Source organism: Lingula anatina, chromosome 10 (assembly GCF_051362555.1).
Source record: "Lingula anatina isolate TDL-2025a chromosome 10, LinAna3.0, whole genome shotgun sequence".
Lineage (NCBI taxonomy): Eukaryota > Metazoa > Brachiopoda > Lingulata > Lingulida > Lingulidae > Lingula > Lingula anatina.
This window is the reverse complement of record NC_141776.1, coordinates 4161183-4188611: the sequence shown is the minus strand read 5'-3', so window position 1 is coordinate 4188611 and position 27429 is coordinate 4161183. Positions and strand designations below refer to the sequence as shown.

At 35.2% G+C, this 27429-nt stretch overlaps 1 protein-coding gene across 1 annotated transcript; it reads right to left on the bottom strand.

Annotated features, from left to right (window-relative positions):
- Positions 1–216: 216 nt before the first annotated feature.
- On the bottom strand, positions 217–27198 carry LOC106165910 (uncharacterized). Its single transcript, XM_086997886.1, has 31 exons — positions 27073–27198; positions 26039–26086; positions 25768–25818; positions 23433–23537; positions 22929–22952; positions 22661–22707; positions 22267–22365; positions 21849–21904; positions 21058–21174; positions 20279–20351; positions 19407–19437; positions 19017–19121; positions 18147–18293; positions 17942–18034; positions 17303–17359; positions 17019–17125; positions 16453–16567; positions 15669–15812; positions 14779–14871; positions 14175–14402; positions 13464–13502; positions 13071–13226; positions 12571–12711; positions 11820–11896; positions 11096–11142; positions 10699–10835; positions 10178–10282; positions 4771–4890; positions 3519–3705; positions 2963–3156; positions 217–2410 (listed from the first exon to the last, which is right to left on the bottom strand). Exons 1-31 carry the CDS (start codon positions 27193–27195, stop codon positions 2132–2134), a joined length of 3345 nt encoding a protein of 1114 aa, XP_086854012.1. The 5' UTR covers positions 27196–27198; the 3' UTR covers positions 217–2131.
- Positions 27199–27429: the final 231 nt, after the last annotated feature.

Sequence of the window (27429 nt, the reverse complement as noted above, 5' to 3'; positions counted from 1 at the left end):
TTGGACAAGTAGATTATTCGGTAAGTGGATAAGAATTTAGTGGTCCAACGTGGCCATAAGATTTTTTTCAAAAGAGCTTTCGATTTGATTTTAATTTTTTTCTGAAATTGAACTGCTCATGATGATTCTGAAAAAAAAAAACTGAATTTGGCAAAATCAAGGTCTTGTTATTGCAAATATTTTAATATTTTAAGAAGACTACTAGACAAAAAGACAATCTTTATTAAGCAGTATTTTATTGACATTTTATGTCAGTGGGATTGTAACAAATAACGGGATATAACATTACTTGTGATGATCAAAGTAAAGTGACTAACATCAAAACTTCATGCACACCTGTGAAAGAGAGGTTGTGAAACAACAGAGTGAGCAAAAAGTTCATGGTGTCTTACTAATGATTTGTAGAGATGAAAAATGAGAAGGTCTTATAACCATCTTAAAACTGATGATACATATATTATGCAAGTATAATCAAGAAGTTAAAGTTTCTGTTTTCAGACACTTATATATTTCACACTTGCAGGATAAATTTAAGCAGACTCAGGTTTGCCACATTACTAACTAGCATATTTAAAAGACAATTTTTACGAATTAAAGATATGACATCAACATCTTTTCATTATTTCTTGGCACGATTAAGTTGTGTAAAACGGACGGATTTGAATAATTTCAAAATGCAATACTGTACTGGTAAAACATTGCCTGCCTACATAATATCTAATTTTTCCCTATATATCTAGGCATTCTATTTTGTGATCCCAATGCCTGGTGTAAACAGAAACCTAGTCCACACCACTGGTCATAAGATTTCACATCTGGATGTTTGATGAAATATCCACACAACATGGAGTAAAACAAATTAATGGTATTGAGCCTTTGTGTGAGCAATTATGAGGGGTTTGTGAGTGCTTTCTCCTTTAAAAATGCACTAACGATAAATTTCTACAATGTAAATTTTAACTGAACATTCAAGTGTCCTCCCATCCTGAAAATAATATGTTGTTTTGAGGTTTTTGAAAAATGATAAATTTTGAAAAGGTCAAATATAAGTAAAAGTGAGACATTTAGATTCTTCTTCTGTACCAATATGTTCTGACAATAATTTTGATCTACCTTTCGTCTGACATTTTGATTTAAGCATAAATTGCAGCTGGGCAATACACAAATTGTGCCACGTTTTCTGGGAATGAACATTTAAGAGATTAAGAGTCTTTGGTCTTTATATCAATATTCCCCAGTGTAAGATTAGCTTAGTAAAGTTTGTTTCACTAATTATACTAATCAAATCCTTTCTGAGCTACCCTTATGGTATAAAAATTACACTTGAATGCATCTTATACCCACAGTTTTTAAATATGGTAATTAATTAGCACAACAGCATATTATTAAAATCCATTCACTCAGAGAAATTATATCAATTCATATCTTAATTGAAGAGCACTCGTAAGCCACACAGGTGATCAATTCACACTGAAAAAGCACTTGCAGTGAAGTGAACACTTTCATAAAGTTCAAAATGAAAATATTGTTGGAATATTAAAAAAAATCCCTTGTTAAAAATATTTCATATTGGTGGGTCTTTTATATACTGTACAGGTATGACTTTATTCCTTGACTGATGGAAACAAAATTTAAGACTTCAAACTTTTTGACTTCAGTAAAAATGTAGGACAGATTTAAGAATTTGGTGGTCTCAAATTGTATTTGAAAAGTAATTTTCTGGTGGGGTTTGTTGTGCAAATCGTTGGTAAGAGTGTGGCACGTTTACGAACATGGGAGGCATAAATCGTACAGGTTCTAATGACAAGTGACAGGAAACTATAAACTGCTGTTAAATTCAGGAGTGACCTAAAGGGAAGAATTTTAAATAAAAGGAAGATATTCATCACCCTGAAATAATCAGCTATGTCTCAGCATGTACGTCCAAGCACATTTATACTGAATCTGAAATGTGCAGCTGATTTTTATTTTTCATACTAGCAGCCTCATTTTATAAGACACTGAAGCATCTCTCACATTTTTGATTCTGTCAAATAATTATGCAGTAATTCCCCCAATAAATACTGTATTTCATGTATAAATTATTTGATTATGTGATGAAATATATCGCAGGTTTTTCATTTTCCTGCCATCAAGACCGCAAAGCAGGATAACGAGAGTCTGGTTTGCGCCTTTTCTCTGAGGGCGGGAGAGTCGGAAGCACATTTCGAGGAACCACTGCGACTTTTTTACTTGGAATAGCTGCCATGTCTGTGGTTGCCATGGTTACTTCTGATGTCACAGACTCCACATCCATGTCATAGCTCATGGCTGGTGCACCCTGGGGTAGAATGTGTGGTCCCTGCTGTTGATTAGCTGGCTGGCGGGCATTTAAGCGGAGATAAGGATTGCGATCAGCACCAGCAAAGTCCTGCAATTATGAAGGTTTTTCACTTACCCTTGTTTATAATTTCAAAAATAAACATTTTATATAATACTTTTGACACATTATATGTTATTTAATTTTTGATTTGGCTCATGAAAATGTCAATTGTTACTTTAGAGTTGTGTGCAGGTATGAAAACCCACAAAGTCAAGAAAAGTCGATTTTTAAGTCAAACAATGCCTATCACAATTAGTTCTTGAAGTTCAATATATAGCAAAAATTTTCCCTTAATTACCAAGGTATAATATCCAAATGTTCTACATGTACTTTGGGTAACAAGACAAGTATTTGAATACATTGCAACTCTTATTATAGACACAGAGACTATTGAACATCATTTGTAGCAGTAAAAATGAGAAACTTATAACGCAAAAAATAAATGGATTTACAGATCATAGTTTTGTCAACCTTGGTTATGAAGGTAGAGCCACTAATTTTCTGGGTTTGCAATTGTAATTGGTCTAATGAGCATAACACATACTAGTACTTTTAATAAATGAATCTCGGGCCCAATTTTGAGTCTATAAATGTACTTACAGCAAACTGTAATATCTTCTTCTGCAAGTCACCAACAGTATATTCTTCTGGAACAAGATCTGCCCAGGTGTCAGCAGGTTCGGCAGATTGCCACCTGTCATGGCCGCCGGTTCCCAATTTTCTCTGCTTGTCCATTAGTTTCTTGTGGTTCATTGGCAATGGCTTGGTTTTCCATTTATTCTTTTCTCTTTGTTCTGTAAATTTAAAAAGTATTATCAAATGAAAATACTGGCTGATTTATGGTCTTTAGAATGTAAGATCAATATTATTAATTGCTGACATAATTATTTTTGAACAATATGCATGCCCAATTTATTTTAAAAAAAGATTTAAAAAAATGCCATAATTTGTTGAAGCAAAATAAAACTGCTATATGGTGCACGTGATAATGTGCAATAGATTCTAATAATTCCAAATAATAACAGTTACGATATACTAATGTCATTTTTCTTATTGAAACATCCTGTCAAATCAATTAAAAGCTGTATATATTTATTCGTTTTTTTTTTTTTTTTTTTTTTGTTTATTTATTTATTTTTCATTTATTCATACAAACCTTTACTTCTGTCAAAGTAGTTGGGATCGTCTTGCTCAAACTGGAGTGCTGTGAGCTTTATCAATCCTTTCTTAGGCACCGTTGCCTTGGAAACGGGTGCCTCCTCCCTGTTGGACATCACAGCCATCTTTTCTGGTTGTCTCTCTGGGCGGCCCTTGCCAGGGATGTACATGTTCGTTTGCGAACGCTGACAGAGAAAAAAATTCTCTTAAAGAGGGTAGGGAATACCCCCCCCCACCCCCTTAATCACCAAGAATTAAAACAGCTCAATCACCAATAACAAAGATATATCTAGGTCAATTACCAATTGATCACCAAGAATTCCTGAACCACATTTCATGCAGAATATTGGGCTCAAATAACGCATCACACTCAAAAAATAAGGCCAATCACGCGGAACACAAAAGGTATTCCCTACCCTCCTTAAAGGCACAGAATTTTATACAGTCATATCTTAATTTTCCTGGAAATTTTAAATCTTTTTTCCACAATAACTATGGTATGCCATATCCAGAACCAAGCTTAAAGTTTCTGTATCACTCTCCTAATTGTGATAAAGATGGCTGATCAGAAGACTGGTGGATTTCACATGGTGGTATGAATAGAAAATTAGAACTAGAAAACAGGTTTTCTGATCATAATTAATTTTTTCAATGGTGTTAAATGTGATATTCCTACTAATAGATGTTACATAAAAAATTGCTGGAATTTTGAGGAAAACATATTATTTTGCCAAATCAAGGTCTAATTCACATTTTAGGCATCAGGAGTGCATGGCATTAGTATACTGGTAAAATATCCAAGACATTCTGAATAATGAAATGGTTTGTCATCATTGTGAATATGTTTGCATATATCTTCATGCTTTTGTGACTTTCATCCAGTGTTCACAGTTTTATCTAACTAGATGTAGATTTTTTGATGTCAGTCTTATAAAATCATCATTCTTGTAGTGTTCAAATTAAAATTTGAAGTGGAATAAAATGGTGTGTGTGTGTGGGGGGGGGGGGGGGTTGTGTTCAAAATTAAGGTAATTTTGTGACAAAACAAAACAAAACAAAATTAAAAAAAAAAGAAAAACAGCACATATCATGTGTTTTAAAGATGCCATGTTAAGATAAAAATAAAATAAAATATTTGAACTTCTTTATGCTTCAGCAAGATCCACTGCTTGGAAATCATTTAATGAAATTTCAACCTAATTTATTAAAAATGCAATATTTTTTCAATATGAAAGCCTTGTTAATATTACCTCCACTGCAAGACCAGCTGAGTGGGAAGTCCTGGACGGGACTTGGTCCACACTCATATTGGACACTGTGAGTGGACGGATCATCAGACTCTCCGTCAGGTGGGCTGTCTGGTTGTCCACCTGTAATAGGTAAAGTGTAATATATCAGCTGCTAAGGTGACAAGCAAACAAAGGCACAGACACACAGAAAGACAGACAAACTGACAGACATACAGACACCTAATATAGATTATTATATATAGATGGACAGACAGATGGACAGAGAGACTGCATACCAGTTTATACCTAAACACAAGTACTTAGGAGCTGTGTGTGTGTGCTGTTGGAGGGGGGAGGTTTGTCCCACAAATTTTTCTTTATAACCATGTCAGCAGCCTAGCTGCATGATGTCAGTCATAAGCACAGGAAACAAGCAGCTTTTTCCTGAACAGATAGCCCTTTCCCTCATTACATAATATTTGTTTGGCTCTATTCCCATAGATTTTAGATTGATCTATCCCCCCGGGGAGTCTCACTAGATTACTTTCAGATAATCCAACTTAAATGTCCGTCCCGCCTACTACAAGCTTTAAGGGGGTAATTAACTTTCGTGTCCGCCCGGCTGACAGCTATTTAGCGTGAACCCCCAGGGAGTTAGGTCGATCTAAAGTAGGTCGATCTAATCTATGGAACTGGGGTGTTAAATATCATGTGCTTTTATACATTATGGCTGAAAAAGGTGGGAAAAAATACATCTGAACACACCTGAACTCGGAAAAATATTGAAAACAGAAGTAGTAGCATCAGATACAAAGCTTCCTACAGAAAATCAAAATCACAGTCCATTACAAACCTGTCTCTGGTGACCATTTCCATGGTAAATGTTGCTATAGTGGTCATGGTGACGATGGCTCCCTCTGGTGAGGGGACGGGAAACCTGAGCTTGAGCCGAGAAGCCAGATCCCGTAGGCTGATCTAGTGTAGTGTAACTCCTCCGTATATTGTATAAATCCATTTTTGTCTCAGTTAATGTCATGTTTGACTTCATTGCTGTAGTTGTGTGGCAGAGATAGTAGGAGTCATATCCTTTAGCAATTTGTTTTTCAATGAAATATGTAAATATTGAAAGCAATTAATGTACCACATTCATGGAGAAAAAAAAAAAACTAGAATATATCCTTTAGCTGACTGAGGAAGAAAATTACTCACAAAGTTTGACTCTGAAATGATAACATAATAAACTCTTCCCCACTTTTCTTTGCCCAGAAAAAAAATTATATAAAACTGTAATCTCTAGTAGATCCTTCCCACTGAGCAAAAATATGTTGTCCTCTAAACTGTATCTATCAAGTATCATGTACTAATATTTCTCTGTTGGCAGCCAACATCAATAAACGCTGAAAACATTTCCAGTCTGCACCCAATGAACTTGAAATTCCTCTCGATACCAAATTCTACCTCTCCAAAGTGTTGGAGTGGTTTTGGGTTACACCAGTTTGTGTCAGGTGGGTTCACTTAAACTTTGACCAATAATGTCAGCAGGATAAAGAAGTCACAAATGCTGTATCTTTGAGTGTCCTATCTATCTCTGTGTACTTAAATGTAGGCCTCAGGTTAAAAAAATATATATAATTTTTGCAAATGCTTGCAACAGATGATTACTGTATTAAAGTCTTAGCATCTTCTGTGTCATTAAAATTCCCACTTATTGTCAGTATTTTGGGTACATGTATTGTCCAACTAAATGTCATTTACCTCTTTGCCTTGCTTATAATGCAGATGGTATCAGTTATGCAATGTATGATATATGATCTGTATACTGTAAAGATCAATTTAATTCTCACTATCTTGTGTTCAACAAACATGTAAACTTCAGCCAATAATTCCTGCAGGCTTTGTTACAGTTCCTCACAGTCCTTGCGGGTCAAATTACCTCGTCTTTTTCATTTACTGTGTATCAGAATATCTACTTCTGATGTTGGTAAACACAATTTGTTGACTTAATCCTTGTCTGACGAAAGTGACAGCAAGTGATACCTGTGTAGTGAGGACGTTATCGCTCCGTTGGAATCCTGGTCCTCCCAAAATCCAATGATAATGAAGTTCAGTGTTGTCACCAAGAGGTTGACACAATATTTCAGTCCTTAATTATCACACTGAAGTATATACTGCATTACTCGTGAAGCAATTTGGTGTCCTTGTGCAAATATAATCAACTTCTTCAGGAGAATTAATTAATGATATTAATTACCTAGCGGAGGTGAATGTTGACATAGCACGTGAGTTAAGACATGAACAGAACATTAAATTTCCACTTGTCCACTGAGAAATGAGATTTTTCTCAATACAGACGGAGTACAGTCAAACTCAAAATCCTCCTGGTTTTCTAGAGTCGCTGTGATAATTTGAATGTTAAGTCCACACTTGGTTGGAAATCTATACCTGCTTTTATCTCAGCCTGAAATGAATTGAAATTCATTCTCCAGGTCAATTCTATGAATTAATGCAACCCAGTGCTTCCTGTGTGACTCCTAGGAATAACAATCAAGGAAATTCTGCTGTTGAAGGTCGATAGAAAGATTGCCAGTATGAATTGAAAGCTATTGTTACCAGCTATTCTCGTACTTGTATATATACAGACTAATGCTGTCGAAGGTGGTTACTATGGCTGAATATAATGTTCATTAATAAATTAAACTTGGATATATGATCCTGGATTGCTATTGTAGGTTACTTTTCCAGTGAGAAAAATATCTGTCCTGTGTTTTGTGTACTCCCTTGCTTTCAAATGTTCTACATTTCTAAAGAGTTATAAAATTCCTTCAAAATATATGTCTCTTGTTGTTTTCCCATTTGAATAGTACATGTGTCAATTTACTTATTTACAAGCTGTGTTTTTCTCCTTTTTGATTTACGCTCATGGATCTAAAAGAAATTAATCCCAGTCAACTAATTCCTTTAGTCAGTTGTGACTGCTTCTTGCTTGAGCTGAAAATTAATGGTAATACACTCTACAGCCATGCAGCTTGAACTATAGCCAAGAAGAATGAACACGTCTTGTTCAGTCCAGCTACTAGATGATTAATATCTTCCTATTACTCCGATTACAGCTTGAAAGTTCCAACATTTCCTTTCAAATCTCCATCAAATTTTCTTCAATTGTATGTTGTTGTCAACAAGAATTCATAAAGTTGTCTGCCGTCTCTTGCCCCCATGCCTCCATGCACCTGTGCTGTAGTGTACTGTGAGTGGAGTATCAATGGCTGTAACACAACACTTTACTTGACCCAGGCACATTGTCAGCATCACAGCACCCTCTCTCGCAAAAATAAAGTCTTAGAGTCCAAATTCTCTACTTTGCCGCCAAAGAATAATATTTCCTTTCACTCTCAAAGCAACAGTTGTGTAACTTGGTCTGTTGTGTTAGTCTGGTTGAACCATGTTGGGTTGTAAGGGTCTGTAAGGCCGTTGGTTATCAACAGTTATTTGCATTACCTTAGTGCGGGGTATTATGTTAAAGTTAAGAGATTTAATGAAATAACAGTCTCACACAGAAAAACTGCACAATAAGCCATTGTTATCCTCGCTTCGGGCCATGAATATGATCTCCCAGGGCCTGGAGTATGGGTTAAGAAATATACTCACTGGTTATACACAGACGGGGCACTAATATGACCAAGCTGGGGGAAAAATGGAAGTCTTTTCTGGATTGTGTGAACATTAAAAGAAAAGTCACTAAGGAGTATACAATAGCACAGCAAACAAAAATGGCCATTTATCAAATTCATCCAAGCATAGTATTGAACAAGCTGCTGGGCCTATTATGCACTTCAATTGTTGCGAGTGTTTATAAATACGGGTTGTCAATAATTCTGCCCTTTATGGCAATATTTTGAATGAGTATCGGACAACTGTTACCCACTATTATAAATATTTTATCAGGAATTTGGTTATTTTTCTCAGCCGATGCCTCTGCACAGTTCTTTTTATTTCATAGGAATTTGTATTTTAATCGAAGACACGTGAAGGAATGTTATTATTTTAGCATTTTTTATTATTCTTGATATTCGATCTCTAAAACTAATTGTTAATATGAAACTGAGGTTATCTCGTGCGTCATAGGGAGTATGTGAGAGAATGACTTTGCTACCTTTTTCAAAGTGCTATTTCTTTTTAGCTGTTTTGATGTTGATGTATTTCACATTTTTTCCCTGTTTTTTTTTTTTTTTTTTTTTTTTTTTTTTTTTAATTTCAGAGAAAACTCATTTAGTGAATCAAAATTTGAATAAGTTTTCAGTGTAATCCAACTTTGTAATTAACTTTTTTAAACAAATTTGCTTATTTACCATGATCAAAAGTATAATTGGCCTGCTATCTGATGTCTCCTTTCTCCCTCTGATGAGACAAAAATGTGTGAGTATGCTGGGGTACGAAGCACTAGCAATATTTTTTTTTTTTTTTTTTTTTTTTTGCTTAGCCAAATTGCTACTTTTTCACCACTTTCTTCTGCAATATTGGTTTAAATTTGACTAAAACAAATCAAACTAACCCTATTTTGTTTAGCCAATTTAAGTCAGTTTTAGCATTTGGCCAAATTGGAGAGTGTTAGCACTACCTTAGCATAATAAAATGAATAATCATAATGATTTTAAAATAGACATCATACAAACATGTAGCTAGTATTACATAGAGCAGGCAGAGTAACAAATGTATTGAAATGGAAATTTTGTGCACTTGACAAATTAAACAAGACTTTTGCCTGAACAATGTTTACCAAGCAGTTGGTTCTATAAACATATTTACTCTCAACAATATGAGCAAATAATTCACACAAAAAGGAATGTAAAATTGTATCAATGGAGATTTCAATGGCCATTCATGTGCTAAAAGTTAAATTTTCTCAATGTGTAAGCAGTATTTTTAATATAGAAGGAGGAGCCACTGGGGTTAAAAATAAAAAAACAGAAAATTAAATTCTTACAAAGAATCTGTTTTTAAACTAATTTTTTTCCTGAAAAAAAAAAAAAAAAGAATTTTGGTCTTAAAAGTTTTCATACTCTTCATATGTGCAGTATTTATTTATTTTTTCATATCTTGTGTACTGGTACTTGTTTTGTTATTAAGGAGAGAGTCGCACCTGTATCTTTACCCCACAGCCTCCAACACTCTCGCCAAAACCCTGACCATTGCATTTGGGTGGTCTAGCACAATGTGTTAGTTGTAACACCAGTCTTCTTCAGCACAATGTGCTATTAAAAATCTCTGTACATGAGGCATCTACTTACTAATCTACTTTCAATATATATCTTATCCTGTGGTGCATCCAAGCAGCCAGTTTTTGTCATAGATTTAATCATTTTCTAGCATATTGCAAAATGAGATGCATGAGCGTTTTTTCTTAGAAAAAAGGAAAGAAAATCAAACTTACGTTCAAGGCATCCTGTCTGCTTCTGACTGGCCCTGCATGATGCGTTTCCAGAACTTCTGGTTTTGTGGCTTCAACCACCCTGTAGACCTCCTCATATTCTTGTTGCTATGGTGATAAAGGGGTCTTTAAATAAATCATTTTTAAGGAAATAGTAAATACAAGTAGCATTTATAGATAAACAAATGAATAGGAATTTTAAGGAAAAACCTGAAAACAAATTTAAGTGCAACAAATGTAATAACATATAATTTTTTTCATACATTTATTGTAGCTATTTTAAGGTAAAGAAAAACTTGTCTTTCAGATGATTCAAGGTATAATCATCATTAAAAAATGGAAAAAATGTGCTCTGTGTGTGTGTGTGTGTGAGAGAGAGAGAGAGAGAGAGAGACAGAGAGATGGGAAAGGGGTACAAAAAGAGAAAGAGAGGAGTAAAAGAGGGAGGGAGGGGGGGAGACTTAAGGGATGGAGTGGAAAAAAAGTTAGGGAGAGGGAAAGAGGAATAGGGGCACATTCTTCACCTGATATTTGAGTCCTGATTTCATCAGTTGATATGTCTGTGACATCATGTCCATAGTCATTTGTCTGATACGTGTGAAATGCTCCTGAATCTTCTGGTTGATCTGTTCAGGGGTGAGGCCCTTTCCCCGCATTATGTCTAAGAAGGATAGTTTTAAAATATTTTTTATAAAAGGTTATAATTTTAATTATCAATTTATATTTAAAAAAATTAATTATGATAATACATGTAGCATCTTTTCGTATTTCCTTTGAGATTCCAAATTTTATTTCTTAAGGGTTCTCATAAACCTTGAAGATTAAAAGTAATTTTTTATAAAACACTTAATGATACATGACATTTTAGAAGTTGCATTGTTATTGAACAATGAACCAAATAAAAAAATATACATCACTCACCAGAGAAGTCCAACACTTGCTTGGTATGATCGAAACCTCCAAACCTCCTAAACAAGACAAAAATTCAGTCTTTGTTTATTAAAATACAACAACATTATTTGTACTATTGGCACATAAGCTAATGTATTTTTATCAGTTAAATCTCTATCTTTTCAAAGTAGGATCCATCCAATGGTGAAGACAGGGAATGGTATTGTATGTGGGCCCTCTCTCCCTCCCCTAACTAATTTCAGAGGAGCATGTGTATCCCTATAAGGATCTCCTTCAACCCCAATAAAAAAGCATCATATACAAATGGAGACAAAAATATTATTTTTTATACCTGTGCCCTAAATACAGGTAAATAGTGAAATTGTCCTTGTCTACTATTTTCTATTTATTGTAAAAAAGCATTATTTATCCTGGGCCTGCAAGCACCTACAAGTCATATTTATTTGTTAGGTGGGTCTAAGCTGATAAAGACTGATTTTGCTGGGAAATGTGTTATTTCATGGTACCCCAGCACTGAATGGTACATAGTAAAAAATTCAAGTTAAATTACAGTTTATATGGTAACTTATAATCTTTCATAGATTTGTGTATAAAAATCTGGAAAATATTATCCCAAAGTATGTTTCCTCTCCCATGAACTTCACAGTCTTGAAGACATACTAATCACATCTTTTTTTAAATCATTTAATTTAAATAATATATAAACTAAAAAATCAAAACTTTTAGCACTTACTTTCCTCTTTGGAGAATTTCTTGTTCCATGTTGTAGGCCTCAGACCCAAACATGTCCTTCATCATAGCCTCTAGGCGCTAAATATGACATTACAAGAACAGAAAACAATTTAGAGGAAGTAAGAATAAATTTTTTCAAAATTCATTAAAAGTAAGAATGAAAATTAAAACTTTTTAGTCCAATAAAAATGGAAATCATTTTCAACACTCATATACTAGTACATCCCAATAAATTCAATTTGAACTATAGGTTAATGAAATTATATTTAAATCATAATTTTATTATCATTTTTTTTCCTATGTGATTTTAGACTATGAATTCTGAACAAGTAAAACTGTATCTCTGTGTGTGTGTGTGTGTGTGTGTGTGTGTGTGCACGTGAGTGCATTCATATGTATGTGTACAAACTTACCCTGACACAAATGTACTGGTATATTTTTCAGTAATCACCACACCTGCCCATAAATGAATGCAATAAAGATTCATCCCATTTTCTTTGCCTTTTTGACTACAGTTTACTTAGCTAGTTATGAAGGGGCCGTAGCAATAGTCCGAAGGTTCAATAGTCCAAAGGTTCATTGGTCCGAATATTCACTGTAGAACCTTCGGACCAATGAACCCTTGAATAAAAAATCGATGAAAATGTTACCACTTTTCGGACCAATGAACCTTCGAACTATCGAGACGCCCCCCTTATGAAAGTCATATGTAAAAAAAAAACACAGAAGTTTTTAATGTCACTTGGACTCACCCTGTCCAGTTTAAAGGCCTCCCGCGGGTCAAGGTTGGCCCTGAGGTCGTGATTGGCCTTGGTCATCATGCCCAACTGTTCCCCCATCATCTGAGCCGAGTTCTCAAAGAAATTGTTCATGCCGTTTACCATCTCATCAAGCTGGGGACAAACATAGTCCATGTTGTGTAATCAAAGCTAAGTACTTGAAATAATCTGATTAAAATGGCTGTAAATGTTCATGGTCTTGGGACATTGAAAAATATTCCTCAGTTCTTACAGTTGTGAAAGTTGAGGCAATGGGTATGTTGAAAACCATCATATCATATCTAAAGAAATGTCGCACTGCCAAATAAAAATGGGCAGCTCAAAATACAACTAAGGCAAGTGACTTTGACACAAAGAATTAGTAAGCTACATACTGTATAATGATTAAGTAAGCAAATTTATGCTTGAACAACAAATAAATTTAATAATCAGCAAATGAAATTAAACATAACCAGATAAGATATTTTCCTCACATTATTTTGCAAATAATTCTCAGCATCTTGTTCCACTTGATGGATCACATTTGGGCGACCATGTGACATCATTGCTTTGGCAACATTGACCGTAGATGGAACCACCGTTGAAACTGCTGTGATATCTCGTTCTGTCCACTTTTTCTTTCCTAATTTCTTTAAAATGTATGATTTGAAAAATTATGCAAAATATTTTGTCTAATTCAGACACTGACAGTCATAAAAAGTTATTAAAAAATTAAAGTTATAATAAAAAATACAACAAAGCTTATACAAAAAGGCACTGCACTGGAAATATTTATTTTGTACATATGAAAATTATTCACATTTTCTAAAATGTTTCTAAAAGAAAGCAATTTCCTCCATTTAATAAATTTCTTTCAGAACACTTACTTCTATGATAGAATCCCAGCTTTCCTCTGTTTGGGTAGCCTTAAAGTGATTAAAGGAAATAAAATAAAGTTACGTATTATAAATTAAATCATTCTATTAGTCTACACACTTATACTAACAGTACAGTGCAATGGTGCGTGTGTGTGTGTGTGTGTGTGTATACTCTTTTAAACATGAGAATCCAATATACACGTATAGTGTATAAAATCAATTTAACATCCAATAAAGGGATAAAACAGCCTTCAGAAACAGGAGGGAATTAAGACATTCAGCTTTGATAAAATATGTTTCATACTGTCTGTTTACTTTGTACCAATGTGTTCACTTCATGAAGCTTAATTTGAAACTTTTTACCACAGTCTATAGTATGGCTGGTGGTTGGGAAGAGGAAGGGAAGGCATTTTGTACCCCTCCCTTCCCAGTCCAAATAAACCTCTATAAGCTTCACATTCTGGACTTGTTAGTCAAACCAAAGTAGAAGGGAGGGCAAAGCTGTTATTTTTTTCTTTTTTGAAAAATGTTTTGAAAATGTTGACAAGATCAATTGTACTGGAATCTGTAGAGAGAAGGAAAAAAAATGCCTTAGACTTGTCTCATATCTTAGTTGTCTATACCTTTTTTTTTTTTTTTTGAGAGGGGGGGGGGAGATGAAAGTAAGGGGAGGGGGACACATGCTTCTCTGTGCCACCCCTTGGATCTGCCTTTGCATACCTTACTGGACATCTGAGCTCTGATAGCACTGCCTCGTTCCATTTGTTTACCACCCTCGTTACTCCATTCTTTTCCTGGAACTCCCAGCATCTCAAACACATTCAATGCTGACGGACTAAACACCTCGCCAAGACGGTGAACACTGGAAGCTTCAATTCTGTTGTTTTCATCGACAAGATCCTCTTCATCATCTTCATCACTGTAGTGTTGGGATACCACAATTTTTGACTGAAGAGAAAAGAAATTTTTAAAAAATCACAAAGTGTTTTAATCTTTGTTTTTATTTTGTTTCAACTCTTTTTAATACTAAGATATTACAATGTTGGGAATGAATGAAAGTCCGTCAATTCACAAAAATTAAAATGAAGACACTTCTAGGGCATTAAATGCATGTTACATGTTACAATAGCACAAAAGTTAGAATCATTGGGAATCATATAGAAAATTTTTCTCTTATGACCAATTAAGGTATATGCTTTATTCAAAACCACAGAAAAAATAGCATGTACTCATATCAGAGTTTGGTGGTTAATAAGGGCTTTATGTTCATTGTTTGACTTGAAACATTACATATAAATATCAAAGTAAACACATTTTTTCTAACCACTGTTGGCACGTTTCTTCTACTGTCTCCAAGTTCTTTTTCTGATTCAGAAGACTGAATTCTCAGGTTCTCTTCCGTAGGTGATTTTATCCACTGATCAACATTTAAAAAGGAAATTATAGAAAAATATTAAAATCTAAAATAATAATAACTTACAGAATAAACAAGCACATAATTAAAGCACTGTAGTATAATGATTATGATCATTTTCTTCTTAAACAACCAAAATGCCATGTATGATCAACAAATTTTTTTTAGCATATTCTGTTATAACAGAGCCTATTGTCATAATTTTGTAAATTTCATGTGCAAAATATTCCATGAAAGGGAATTTCATTAGGCTTATCATTTATTACTCCTCATAGAGAAACAAGATTTTTTTTTTGCATCCTTTTTTTTAAATGCAAATAACTATAAAACAATACATGTAGCTATAGGGATACTTCAAATATAATGCAGGGCTGCTCAGGGCTAAAACTATTACTAGTTTTTGTCTCATTTTAAAAATAATGATGACCCTCTGAGCAGAATGAAAAAGGCACCTCTAAGCATAGCTTCAGGGTGGGTGATGGACCTGACCAAATACAGTAATGTGCCATGAATTTAGTACAAATGGAATTAATTAAAATAAATAAAGGATTGTCTTGGTCGAAATTCATAAAATGGGAGGTGCTCAGTAATTCCAGACATTTGAATTTTATGAAATTCTGCCATTTTGGACCCAAATTTGTCTGTTTGTTGCTATAGGTCCTATTAATTTACCTTTTCCCAACGGTCTCTGTGTCAGTTACTATATTGTATAAAAGGTGAGTGTGGTCCAAGGTGCAAGATAACAATCAGTGCCATTGGCTTGGGACACAAAATGTACATGCATGTATAAGTATATGTACCTGGGATTTTTCTTGACACAGTTGTTGGACCTCGTCTTGGGCAGAGTTTAAGGACACCTGGAGTTGCTCTATCATTTCTCTGTATTCCTTGTTTTCACGTTGAAGTTCCTCTATAGCTGTCTTTGTCAGACCAGCTTTAGACATCTAAATTTTAAACAAACAAAAAAAAATGTTTTTTAAAAATGTCCATTAGCTTGGTAGTTGGATCATAAATGAAAATGATCAAACACAAGCCGAAATCTTTCAGCAGACTGATGTCCAGGTTGGCCATAAGCTAATGGTATGAAAAATTTTTCATTTGTGTTTGATAATTCTCATTTATGAAACACAAATTTTATTTTTTAATTTAAAAAGATTATACAAGTCTAAACTATATTGTAAAACTGTGAGTAGGACTTTCTTTTATGAAAAAAAAAACTTGCAGTTAATTTTAATTAAAAAAATAACTCACTGAAAATTAATTACAGTGTAAAATGATGCACAGGAAGCCAATTTTGTGTTAGTGCTAGGGTGTGAGTGGGTTAACCAAGCAGAAAGAGTTTTTGAGTTTAACATAATGAGTATACATTTGACTTAAAGAAGTGGAAAGAGTTCTTTATTCTTATTTCTTGCACTTATTAAAAAGCATGGTTAAAATTGGTGAGACTAGCCCCCTCAAATGATCCCAGTCAGTCTGCCCAGTCCCCCTCCCCCCCCCCCCCCCCCCCACACACACACACACACAATCACAGCTACCACAGTTGTACGTCCCAACAATGTAACAAAAGCCCCAGCCAAAATTTACCATAGCTGTTTCGCTTTCACTGCCCTGCTTAAGATGACAGTGACACTTGCTGCACCTATGAGTCTTGGATCCCTCTCGCTGGACAAGTTTTATAGCACTTCCAGAGGCTCTTCCACTGATTCAGAAAAAGACAGAAAGTACAGAAGTGTGAACAGCTAGTGAATAGAAAGAGAAATATCTGTAAAGAACTTGTGAAAATTTTCACTCTGCCACATACCCTGCATGGTAGAGTGGGTTCAAGACAGAAAAATTTTCTTTGGGAGTAAATAATCTTGTTATGGGAGAGTCCCAGAGGAGTTGGAGTGATCTACATGGAATGCTATTTCTATTGTGAATGTGCCCTTAAAGGAAAAAAGATATTGGGTTGTGAAATTCAAAAAGGTTTAAGGTATCTGTACTGTTTTTATAAAAACATGCAAAGAAAGTGATGCAAAATTCTGGTCTCCTGATAATTAAAGAAAAATGTTATCCCTTACAGCATTTACCTTTTTTTTTCCTGACAAAACCCTGCACTCTAAATTAGTTCTAAATGCAAAGAAATAAATTATATCCAAAAGATCCATCACCTGAATGAGGTATTCGAGAGAGAACTGACATCTGGTCTGAAGTTCGCTTTCTTCATCTGTTTCATTAGATTGGCTTTATCTACCTCTAAGGCATCCACTTCACACTCCTGAAACAATTAATTAATTAATAAAAGGCTAACATCCAAGTGATCACTGGAAGTTCTTTGATAATTAACATTTTCAAAATATTTTAGTACAATATATCTGATAATGGCAAAAAAAGAAAAGAAAGGAAAAAAACTGATTATGCCAATTTCCTTAGCTCAGTCATGCTAGAATAGTACCTTGTCAAGTAATGCCTGCTCCAATTCTTCAAGTTTTTCCTTGAATTCTTGATTTTCCTGTTAACCAAGAAAAAAAATAATAAAACAAAATACTTGGTTACTGTGATAACTTGAAACTCAATAATTCCAAAGATAATCATCAAATATGTTTAACGCAAACTATATGCAAGTTTCATTTTTAATAGGAATTGTGTAATTCATTAAGGAAACAGTGATGCTTTTTGTAATGAAAATAAGTGTTGAAATCAAAATATTTCTACAAGGCTTTTATATTAAGGTAAAATGGTAAATGGCTCATTTAGATTAAAGAATGTTTAAATTCATTTAAAGAAATTTTATGAAATACTAACTGTTGGGTTGTGTTTTGAATAGAAAAACAGTTCAAAGAAAATCTAAAAATATGTGCAGATAAAAATTCCTGATACACATTATCAAACAAAAACCTTAAAATGTAACTTGTCAAAATTTCAGATAAATTTCTTCATGAAATTGAGTTTTATGGGCAAAACAGTAACAGTCTTTGCATCAGTTCACACTCGGTGTGTGTGTGTGTGTGTGTGCGCATGTGTGCATGTGTGTGTGTGTGCAATATCTAAAATAGGATTCTATGCTGTGCGACCCAGGACTTTCCACAATTACCTGTGATAGGATTTCTACTCTGTTGGTGCGTTCCCTCAACTGTGCTTTCAAGATGACGGGATCTTCAGTGATCATGCCCTTTGAGATTGCAGACTGGAAAAGGATAAATTTTATGTGAAAATTGATGGTATTGTGAGTTTTCATAGAGGGCCTAATACATGTATTATAAAGAATGAATGAAAGTTTAATTGAACAGCATGCCTACCCTTGGTGGCAAAGCACTTGCTCCACCGCCCAAAGATGTACCGTGTATTCGTCTGCCTTCCTCCTTCTCCTCCTCATCCTCGTCTTCCTCATCTTTGCCAAGATCTACTGTAATGTGTTGTCTACCTGGTTCATAGTCCTGCATTCTCTGGAAAAATACGAGACAATGTTGTAAGTGTGTGTGTGTGTGTGTGTACGCGTGTGTGTGCATGTGTGTGTGTACGCGTGTGTGTGCATGTGTGTGTATATATGTGTGTGTGTGCATGAGTGTGTGTGGCGTGTATGTGTGTGGCGTGTATGTGTGTGGCGTGTATGAGTTTGCATGTGTGTATGTGGGGGGGGGAGGTAGTGTGTGTGTCGTGGGGGGGGGAGGCTTGTGTCTTGCTAAATTTTACTACATGTATATTAGGTTCAGCATAAAAGCGTATAATGCACTGATTAACACCTTAATATAACAAAAAGAAAAAAATCATGAAAATTTAAACAGTAAGGTATATCCTGCCCAACACCAATAAGAAAATTAAGATCTATAACCTCAAAGAAATAAATAAATAAATAAAACTGGGAATTTCAACTGAACCACCAAAACCCAAAATTGTTGAAAAAAGTAATAGAATCTCATCTTTTTTAGTGTTTTTTAAAGTGCTAAAAAGAGTTAAATGATTGAAACTTAAAAGGTTTCATCTTCACCTTTACCGGTGAAATATTACGTAGTCTTCCTTTCCGTTTAAGTGACGTAAAATTCTTATCATTGTTCCTCATGCCCGTCTTCCCCCCCCCCCCCCCCCCCCCCCACACACACACACACACACACACAGACACACACACAGAGCCTTTTCAAATTTCTGGATCTGCCATGGATCCTCTATACCTTCGTCAGAGTCAGAAGATTTTCCTTGATTTTCTTCTTCTCAGCTTTGAGATCCATGTTCTTCAACAACAACTCTTGATTTTCATCACTGTACCTGTTTACCATCTAAATGATGAAAAAGATATGTTTGAAAAATAACAGAAATATCTGCAACATCAATTAAAAATAAGTTAACAAATATCAATGAAATACTCTACAAAAATAAAATCTAAAATCCAGTTATGCTTTGATTTTTGGAAGTCGTATAGTGATGCATAGTTGATACAAATTACGTTTCTCTAATGTTTAGAAAGAAAAAATACAAAATTCTGTGCCTGTGTGTGTGTGTGTGTGTGTGTGAGTGTGTGTGTGCGTGTGTACCCATGTATGAAAGAGCAGAAAGAAACATACCTCAGATTTCTCTAGTAACTGAATTTCCATTCTAAAAAAATATGAAATCAAAAGTTGAAGTACTGAATATTTTTTTGTTTAAAAAATCTACAGTATTGAATTTTTTTAGAAGTGCTGAAAACTACCATGAAATTCTTACAGTTTTTGTACTAAATTTCAGATGGAAACTAACAGCCTACTCTCAATAAATGTTATCACATACTCTCCAAGATTCCATTCCCAGAGATTTGATCGATCCACCTAGATCGACCTAACTCCCTTGGGGTTCACGCTAAATAGCTGTCAGCCGAGCGGGCACAAAAGTTAATTACCCCCTTACAGCTTGTAGTAGGCGGAACGGACATTTAAGCCGGATTATCTGACAGTAATCTAGCGAGACTCCCCACGGTGATAAATCGATCTAAAATGTATGGGAATGCGCCCTTAATGAAAAAATGAATATTATTTTCAGCAGCAAGACTGTCCCAGTTAAATCTTACCTACCACAATATACCCTTTGTAAGTATTTCACTAACGCAATTGGCAATTCCATGCAACTTTTACAGAATGATACAGGGACGGAACCAGGATTATTTGAAGGGGGGGGGGGGGGGGGGGGGGAGGCACAGATTCAAAACCGAACCTTACCACCCCCACCCCCGAAGGGCCCACAAAAATGTTCGTGTTTTAGAGGGCGAACAGTGCCATTTGGCATGGTTTAGAACTATGATTCAGCTAGTCAAAATTCTAATTTCAAGAGGGGACCATTGGTATGATTTTTTCAGAAACCGAAGGGGGGTCAGGACCCCCTGACCTCACCCTAAATCCCCCACTGTGATATATGTATATTATTATTATTATGATTGCTTTTCTGATCTCAAATGTCAGCTTACAGGGCGACAGTCTCCGCCTGCGTCTCCATCATCTGCAGTATCTCCTGCATTCTTTGCTCCAAGGAAGACGAACCTGATTATAAGAATACATATTTCAAAAATTTACCTATTAATTGATTCATTCATTCATTCATCTGGTCATTAATTAATCTATTAACTGTTACAACTGTCTAACCTGAGCTGATGCATTAATTTTCGTTTTCATATTTCTCGTTTTTTTATACATGTTAGAATAATATAGGTGTGACCTGTATCTTTGGTCCTCAAAAGTAAGTAGTTATCATTAATCAGAAATATTTTCCCAATTGATGATTTTGATCTATCGCAGGTATGAAAAGTTCGCATGCCAGGAACAACGTGGCGCAGGGGACGTTGTAGTCCTCTGCTGTTTACAGCGTCACGTCAATCCAGGCACGTGCGGTCCTTAGCAACGCTACATGTGTGAATTGTTGAATTAATAATGTCGCAGACAATCCTTACCTATACCGTCCAATTTTCGGCTCTATTCAAGAGCCTTCCTCTAGTCATGCGCTGATTATCTAACGCTGTGATGTACTCATTGACCTGTTATAGAGCATTTGACGGTAGGACAGCACTGTCTGTGAAATTATCAACTCAACAATTCATGTATACCTACCAGACCTTTTTTAAGAACCGCTACATGTGTTTCGACATTACAAGCACTCACTCGTGGGGAAGATGAAAACCGTCAATTGCAAACAACCCACTGTTAATATACTTCTTTGTTAAGAAAGAAAGAAAGAAAGAAGCAAGCTTACCCATTGTTGCCCCCTCCTCGCGATAAGAGCGCAAAAGGTCGACAATTTCACCAGAGGCAAACTTAAGCGCCTGTGCCACGTCATGTTGCACTATTTTACGCATATTTTGTTCGTTTGCTGAAGAGAAGAACACTTTTAAAAACTTACTAAAAAAAAAAAAAAGAAACATTGCAACTGGTAATAGATAGATTTTTAGGCAATGCAGGCAATTTTTGTACAAAATACCAGCATCCATTTTAAAACGGATTTTGTGAAACGGATTTCACCTGGGGTTTCGCTACCCTCCACCAGGGCGATAGATTGACATTTCACTAGATATTCAGAGATATGTACTTCGATAAATATATGGTCATTTTGTTTTCTGTGATAGCGATATAGAAGAGTGCACATATTTTCCGCGGGCCTGGTTATCAGGTAGAGAGTATGCTTTCGTCTGATTTCATCCAGAGTCCACTTATCGGGCGAAAGAGAAGTTACACGAAAAGAAATATTTTCAAAAAAGAATAGGCATATGTATTCTGTTATTCAAATTACAACTTTGCTCTAATGTAAAAATAACACTTGTAACTCGTCGTACAATAACGTTAAAAATTAGGCGGTAGGGGCGCATTCTTATTCACTCATTGTACTGGCTGAGTCGGTCCAACTCTGCAGGGATCCTCGATATGAAAGTGCAATCAGTGGAATCAGCTTAATGAGCACACGATATTAAATTATCCCCTAGCTGTTCGAAGCGGCAGATAATAAGCATAAACAAAAGGCTCGCGCACACCACCAAACATGTTGCTCACCTTCTTTCAAGCCGACTACGTTCTTGATCACGTCTTTCTGGAGTCTCTCCTTCTCCCTAGTAAACAATATCGAAGGTCAAAAAGTTTAAAAAGTAATGTTTATAAATATATAATATTCGTGTTAGAAAAGGTAATTAAGTTTATGTGGCTGCTCTCTGTCTGTCTGTCTGTCTGTCTCTCTTTTAAGAGAGAATGGGAATTGTTTTTAGTCATTAGTAAATTGTTTAAACAAACCGCCTTCAATATGATGTGCAAGGCGATTACACAGGTATAAACACTACATTAATTTATGTGCTTGTAGTCTTTCAAATGACACTGATATTTAAATACGGTTAATATTAAAATCACATCAGAGGTTCAAATTAACCGCACCGTTTTCATACATTGTTTTTGTTGTTTGTAACTAAACGCCACGTACTTCTGGAGTTGCTTTGTATCTTCCCCGGATCGGGATAATCGCAGGATCTCATTGTTGAGGCGTTTAAGTTTGTCCAGTTCAAATTTTGTGTCCATCATACTGATATTAATAAATAAAAAGATTAATTAGCAAATAAAAAGATAATCAGTTAACAAAAAGACCACGGCTAAGTTAATCTAAGGTCATTAAAATAATGCGTTTAAGTTGCACATGAATTTATCCAGGCCATTAAATTTTATTATGTACATGTATGTCAAAATGTAAATATTTGAAAATCGACTCCGACATTAAGACCATAAATATATCGATTATTCTCAGCATAATTTCGTTGATTTTCAGCAAAGAAAAATATCCATGGCTGCAGTGAATTTGAGTCTAGAGAAACCACACTTACCTTATTGGAGTTTCAAACTCGTCGCTTGTCTTGACATCGGAGAGATCCTGTGAAGTAAAGAACAAACTATGACGTTATTCTAAAAACATTTTCATACAATTACAAATATTTATTTTCACTGCTCTGTCTAATATATCTGTATATCACCTTTATGATTTAATTCCATCAGGCATGGCGAATTTAGGCTATATTTGCTTGTTTTTGGATATCTCGTTATCAAGATGATGGTAAAAAAAAGCAAAAGGCAATAAAACAAAAATATACTTACATTGAACTGATTCAAGCTGAACCACTGAAACGACAAAACTAAGCTATTAACATATACACGCCGTTGCACTAAAATAATAATTATATAAACCTGAGTCACGTACGTCATTCTGATAGACAGTACAACTGTAACTAAAGGCAGTCTGCTGTTGTTACTGACGGCACACTGTAGAAATACAAGGTAGACGAGTGATTTCTTCATTTAGTTTCAAAAAAGATAGAGATGAGACAGCATAATTATCTCTACGTTCTCACTTAAGATAAATAACAAATACCATTAAAGTCTAGTAATCCCTGGCTGAAAAAAACAATTACTTTATTGATTTAACAATTAACTTATGAATTAGTTTAACGTTATTTTCATTTATTTATTTGTAATTGCAATTAATATTAACCCCATCGATAGGACGTTAACGCGTTGTGGCATTGGTATTTAGCATGTGTACTTAGTGGCTCCATCTGTCGTCCTAACATGAAAATCAGTTACACTGTCTATGTCACTTACGTCAGCCAGGGACATGAGTATTTCGTCTCTCTCCTCTGTGCTTTCCTCCAGCTTAGCGGACATCTTTTTATATTTTTCAATGAAACTTTTCATCTGATATTTGGCCTGAAAAAAAAAGTGAAGTGAATAAAATGGTGAGTTCAAAATTATCTTTTTTCACGGTTTTATTGCCTTTAAAATCGCAAAACACTCAAAGTAACATTACTAGATTTGTGGACTGCGTTTAGTGATTGCGAACATTTGTGAGTGTGTGTGTGTGTGTGTGTGTGTGTGTGTGTGTGCGAGCGAGCGCGTGTGTGTATGTGTACTTGTTTGAGAGAAAGAGAAAGAAAGATGAGACACCGAACAACCACTAGACAGTAAGAGTTGCAACAATTTTAACAGTTCTAGTAGTAAACTCAATTAGTGCTCTACATAATGCCGATCAACAGTGATTCCCAAAGGACACACGGACCAGCGCGCACATTTGTACCGAACAATTATAATTCCTCTAATTGGTTTCGCAAAGGTTATATCTAAGGTTGCACTTGGCAGTCTCACTCCTTAGGGACGCACACTGCACTAGAAATTTCTCATAAAGAGCTCAGAGCGTGACGAATTAACGTGACGCTCAAACAATGGCTTCATTGTCAGCCGAAATTATCTTCATTGCTACACAGAGTTCAATACACACCTGTGCATCTACCGGTAGCGCGTAAATTGTCCAATCATTTGGATCTCATTTTTCGGTATTAATTAAAGCCTTTGTAGGATCGAAGGAAAAACTGGGACCAGCGCATCAAGAAAGAACTTAAAGTTAAAATTTAGCCCGAAATTTGGTTAAAACCCTCCGACAAAAAAAAAAAAAAAAAAAAAAAAAAAAAAAAAAAAAAAAAAAAAATTGGTTCTCTTTCAGTGAAGAATAAAAATTCATGATCATTCAATTGAACACAGTGAGTATTACGCTGAGACATCATTTTTCGTGTTTTGAATTATAGCAGGTACAGTGTTTAGATTTCTACTAAGAATAATTTTGGTGAAAAGTAGACATAGCTAAGATTTGGGCTATACGTTTGTGCCAATTTTCTAAGTAAATTTAGGCCACACTTTTTTAATTTTATGGATGACATCCTGCGCGCGCACCGATTTTCGTCTGTTCTCCAAAAAAAAAAAAAAAAAATCCCCCCCCCCCCCAAACCGCCCCCCCCCCCCAAAGGAAGTCGGTTGTCGCAAACATCGTTATTGAATTTGCCGGAAAATGCAATCGGCAATTCTCTGCTAATTCCGCAAGCTCCATACTGTCATTGTCGACTGCGGAGACATCCGAGTAGTTCCGAGTGGGGAAAATGAGCTTTCTGCGCATGCGTATTATCACCACATGGAAATATGGCCGTTTTGCCGTCAACTTCATCTCTAGCATTAATTTCAAAATACACGACAATTAAAGTCATAAAGAGAACGGGGGCCGTCGTTTTGGATTGGTTTGCCATTGATATTGGACATGGAGATATCACCCTTTTACAATTTTACGAAAGGCTGGCCGCGGCCAGCAATCATCGCCCGGAAAATTTCAGTGACATTCTGTCCAAAGCAGCACATACCAGTTTCTTTTTGGAGCGAAAAAAGGGTCGACAAGAGCGTCGCGGTATTTGGTGGACTGAAGGTCGGACAGGCCACCCGATAGTTGGCTGCTAGCGTGTGAGTCGAAGTAGACAAAATGGCATCGACCGAAATTACCTTAGTAGTAGGAAGCATAGGCCTATCTTTGCTTAATTTTTTTAACAATTCTGTGAAGTGTTTACAATGCTTTAATTTTCTGAGAGTACAAATAAAGACACGCTATTTATTTGATATTTGTTTTATTTGTTTCTATACCAACAGAATGCATGAAATAACCTTAAATAGATTTGGTAATATGCAGCATATATATTCATGACTTTTTACCTTTCTACGAAGTAGGCCCTATTCACAATGCTTTAATATTTTGAGAGCATGGATAAAGACATGTTGTTAGTTTGATACGTGTTTCTGTGGTAAATAAGTGTTTCCAGCTGTGTACTGAAAACATAACTTTTCTTAAGCAGTTTTTTTTTTGGACTATTTTTTTTTTTTCGCCCGCTCGCACCGACTTTGGGGTCCCCAGAGGATGTCATCCATAAAAATAAAAAAGTGTGGCCTTAAGTAGCCTACATACTTGATCATACTTGAAACCTGCCTGCTCACCAAGTTCTTTGTATTCTGAAAGATTATCAAAGAGATGCCCGACAGAAATTGAATGCCTTTACAGCAAATTTTGAGTGACGGGAAAGAGGAGTTTGGGGGGAGGGGGGGGGAGGGTTTTTCGTACTGTACGCACCTCTCCTGTCATGTCATCCACACGTGACGATACGTCATCCAGCAATGAGTCCTACAATAAATAAATAAATAAATAGGCCTAAATACAGATAACGGATGGCTGAAATGGATAAGCAAAATTATGTATTGCAAAGCAGGTGAAGCACACCTTAAAGTAGCAGTGCTATTTCTTATTTGTGGGGAGCGACGTCATCCTTGGCTTTTAAAAACTGTGTATAATTGATTTCATTAACAGCGACTCATGTTATACCTCGCACATGGGCATATCTTACCCGACTCCCGGAACTTTCTGTGTACATGGTCTCAAAGTCTGAGATTGCCTAAAAAAGGGGAATAAATAAATTATATTTTTTATTTGTAAAATTGCTTCATTACAAACCTTGTCTCAGACAGGTATATTAAAGTTCACTTTCCTCATTTTGTAAATGTTTCCGAAACATTTGTTTTGGAGTATTTGTAACATATTCTGAGATGTCATTCCTTCCTTGAAAAACTAAATAAGAGAATGAATGAGGGTCGAAATTTAAAAGAAATTACGAGATAGAAATTTCGAGGTGAAAAATAAGAGTTATTTGTTCTCAAAATTCGGCATGGATTTTGATCCATAATTCTGTAATTTAATTTCTTTATTTCATTAACAAGGACAAATGGACCCTTTCTATCAATAATAATAATAATAATAATAATAATAATAATAATAATAATAATAATAATAATAATAATAATTTCTTAAGTAGTTTCAGAGGCGGATCCAGGATAATTTTTTGGAATGAAAGAAAGCCCTCGGATATACGAAGCCGACCCTCGCCCCCCTCGTGGTGGGGATTGAGGCCCGCTGAGTGAGCCCTAAATTTAATAATGTTTTGGAGGGCAAATGGTACTATTTCGAACGGTTAAGAACTATAAACAAACTAGTCAAAATTCTAATTTCAAATTCAGGATATCGATGTGATTTTTTTTTTCAGAAACCGAAGTGGGTTGGGTCAGGACCCCCCTGACCCCCCCCCCCTGAAAACTGAGTTTGATGCACGTGGCCGTAAGATAAACTTGATTGGTACAAATAGCATAAATTTAAGAGAAGGCTGCTCTACATGAGGACTGATACTGGTTTGATGTTGTACTGATCAACACAATTTTCACCGCAAATTAATTGAAATTTTTTTATACTGTAGTCTATATTTCAAAACTTGACGAAGATAAATAAATAAATAAATAAATAAATAAATAAATAAATAAATAAATAAATAAATAAATAAGTGAATTTCAGTATTAGACTAGTTTAATAAAATAGAAATAGAAAAATTACCCCCCTAATCCTTGCTAAATGCAGCTCTAAGGCACTTGGTCTCCTCGTATCAAGGTCTATCATGGGCGTAAAGAGTGAAGTCAAACCAGGATCTTCCTCCATTGACATCACTTCCATTTCCATCTCAGGAGCTGGATAAAAAATCTACATATTTTGGAAGGGAAATAGCACCAAAAATAAATTTTAAAAGTTAAAAAAAGGAAAGAGTTTAAAACCAACCTGAAAGGGAAATTTACATTTCGCGTACATGTATGATAGAATAGACTAGTAGATTAAAATAGAAAAGAATGAGATGTCCGTGATTTATAAAAGAAAAGTAACAAAAGTATTAGCAATGATATCATATATTTTACAATA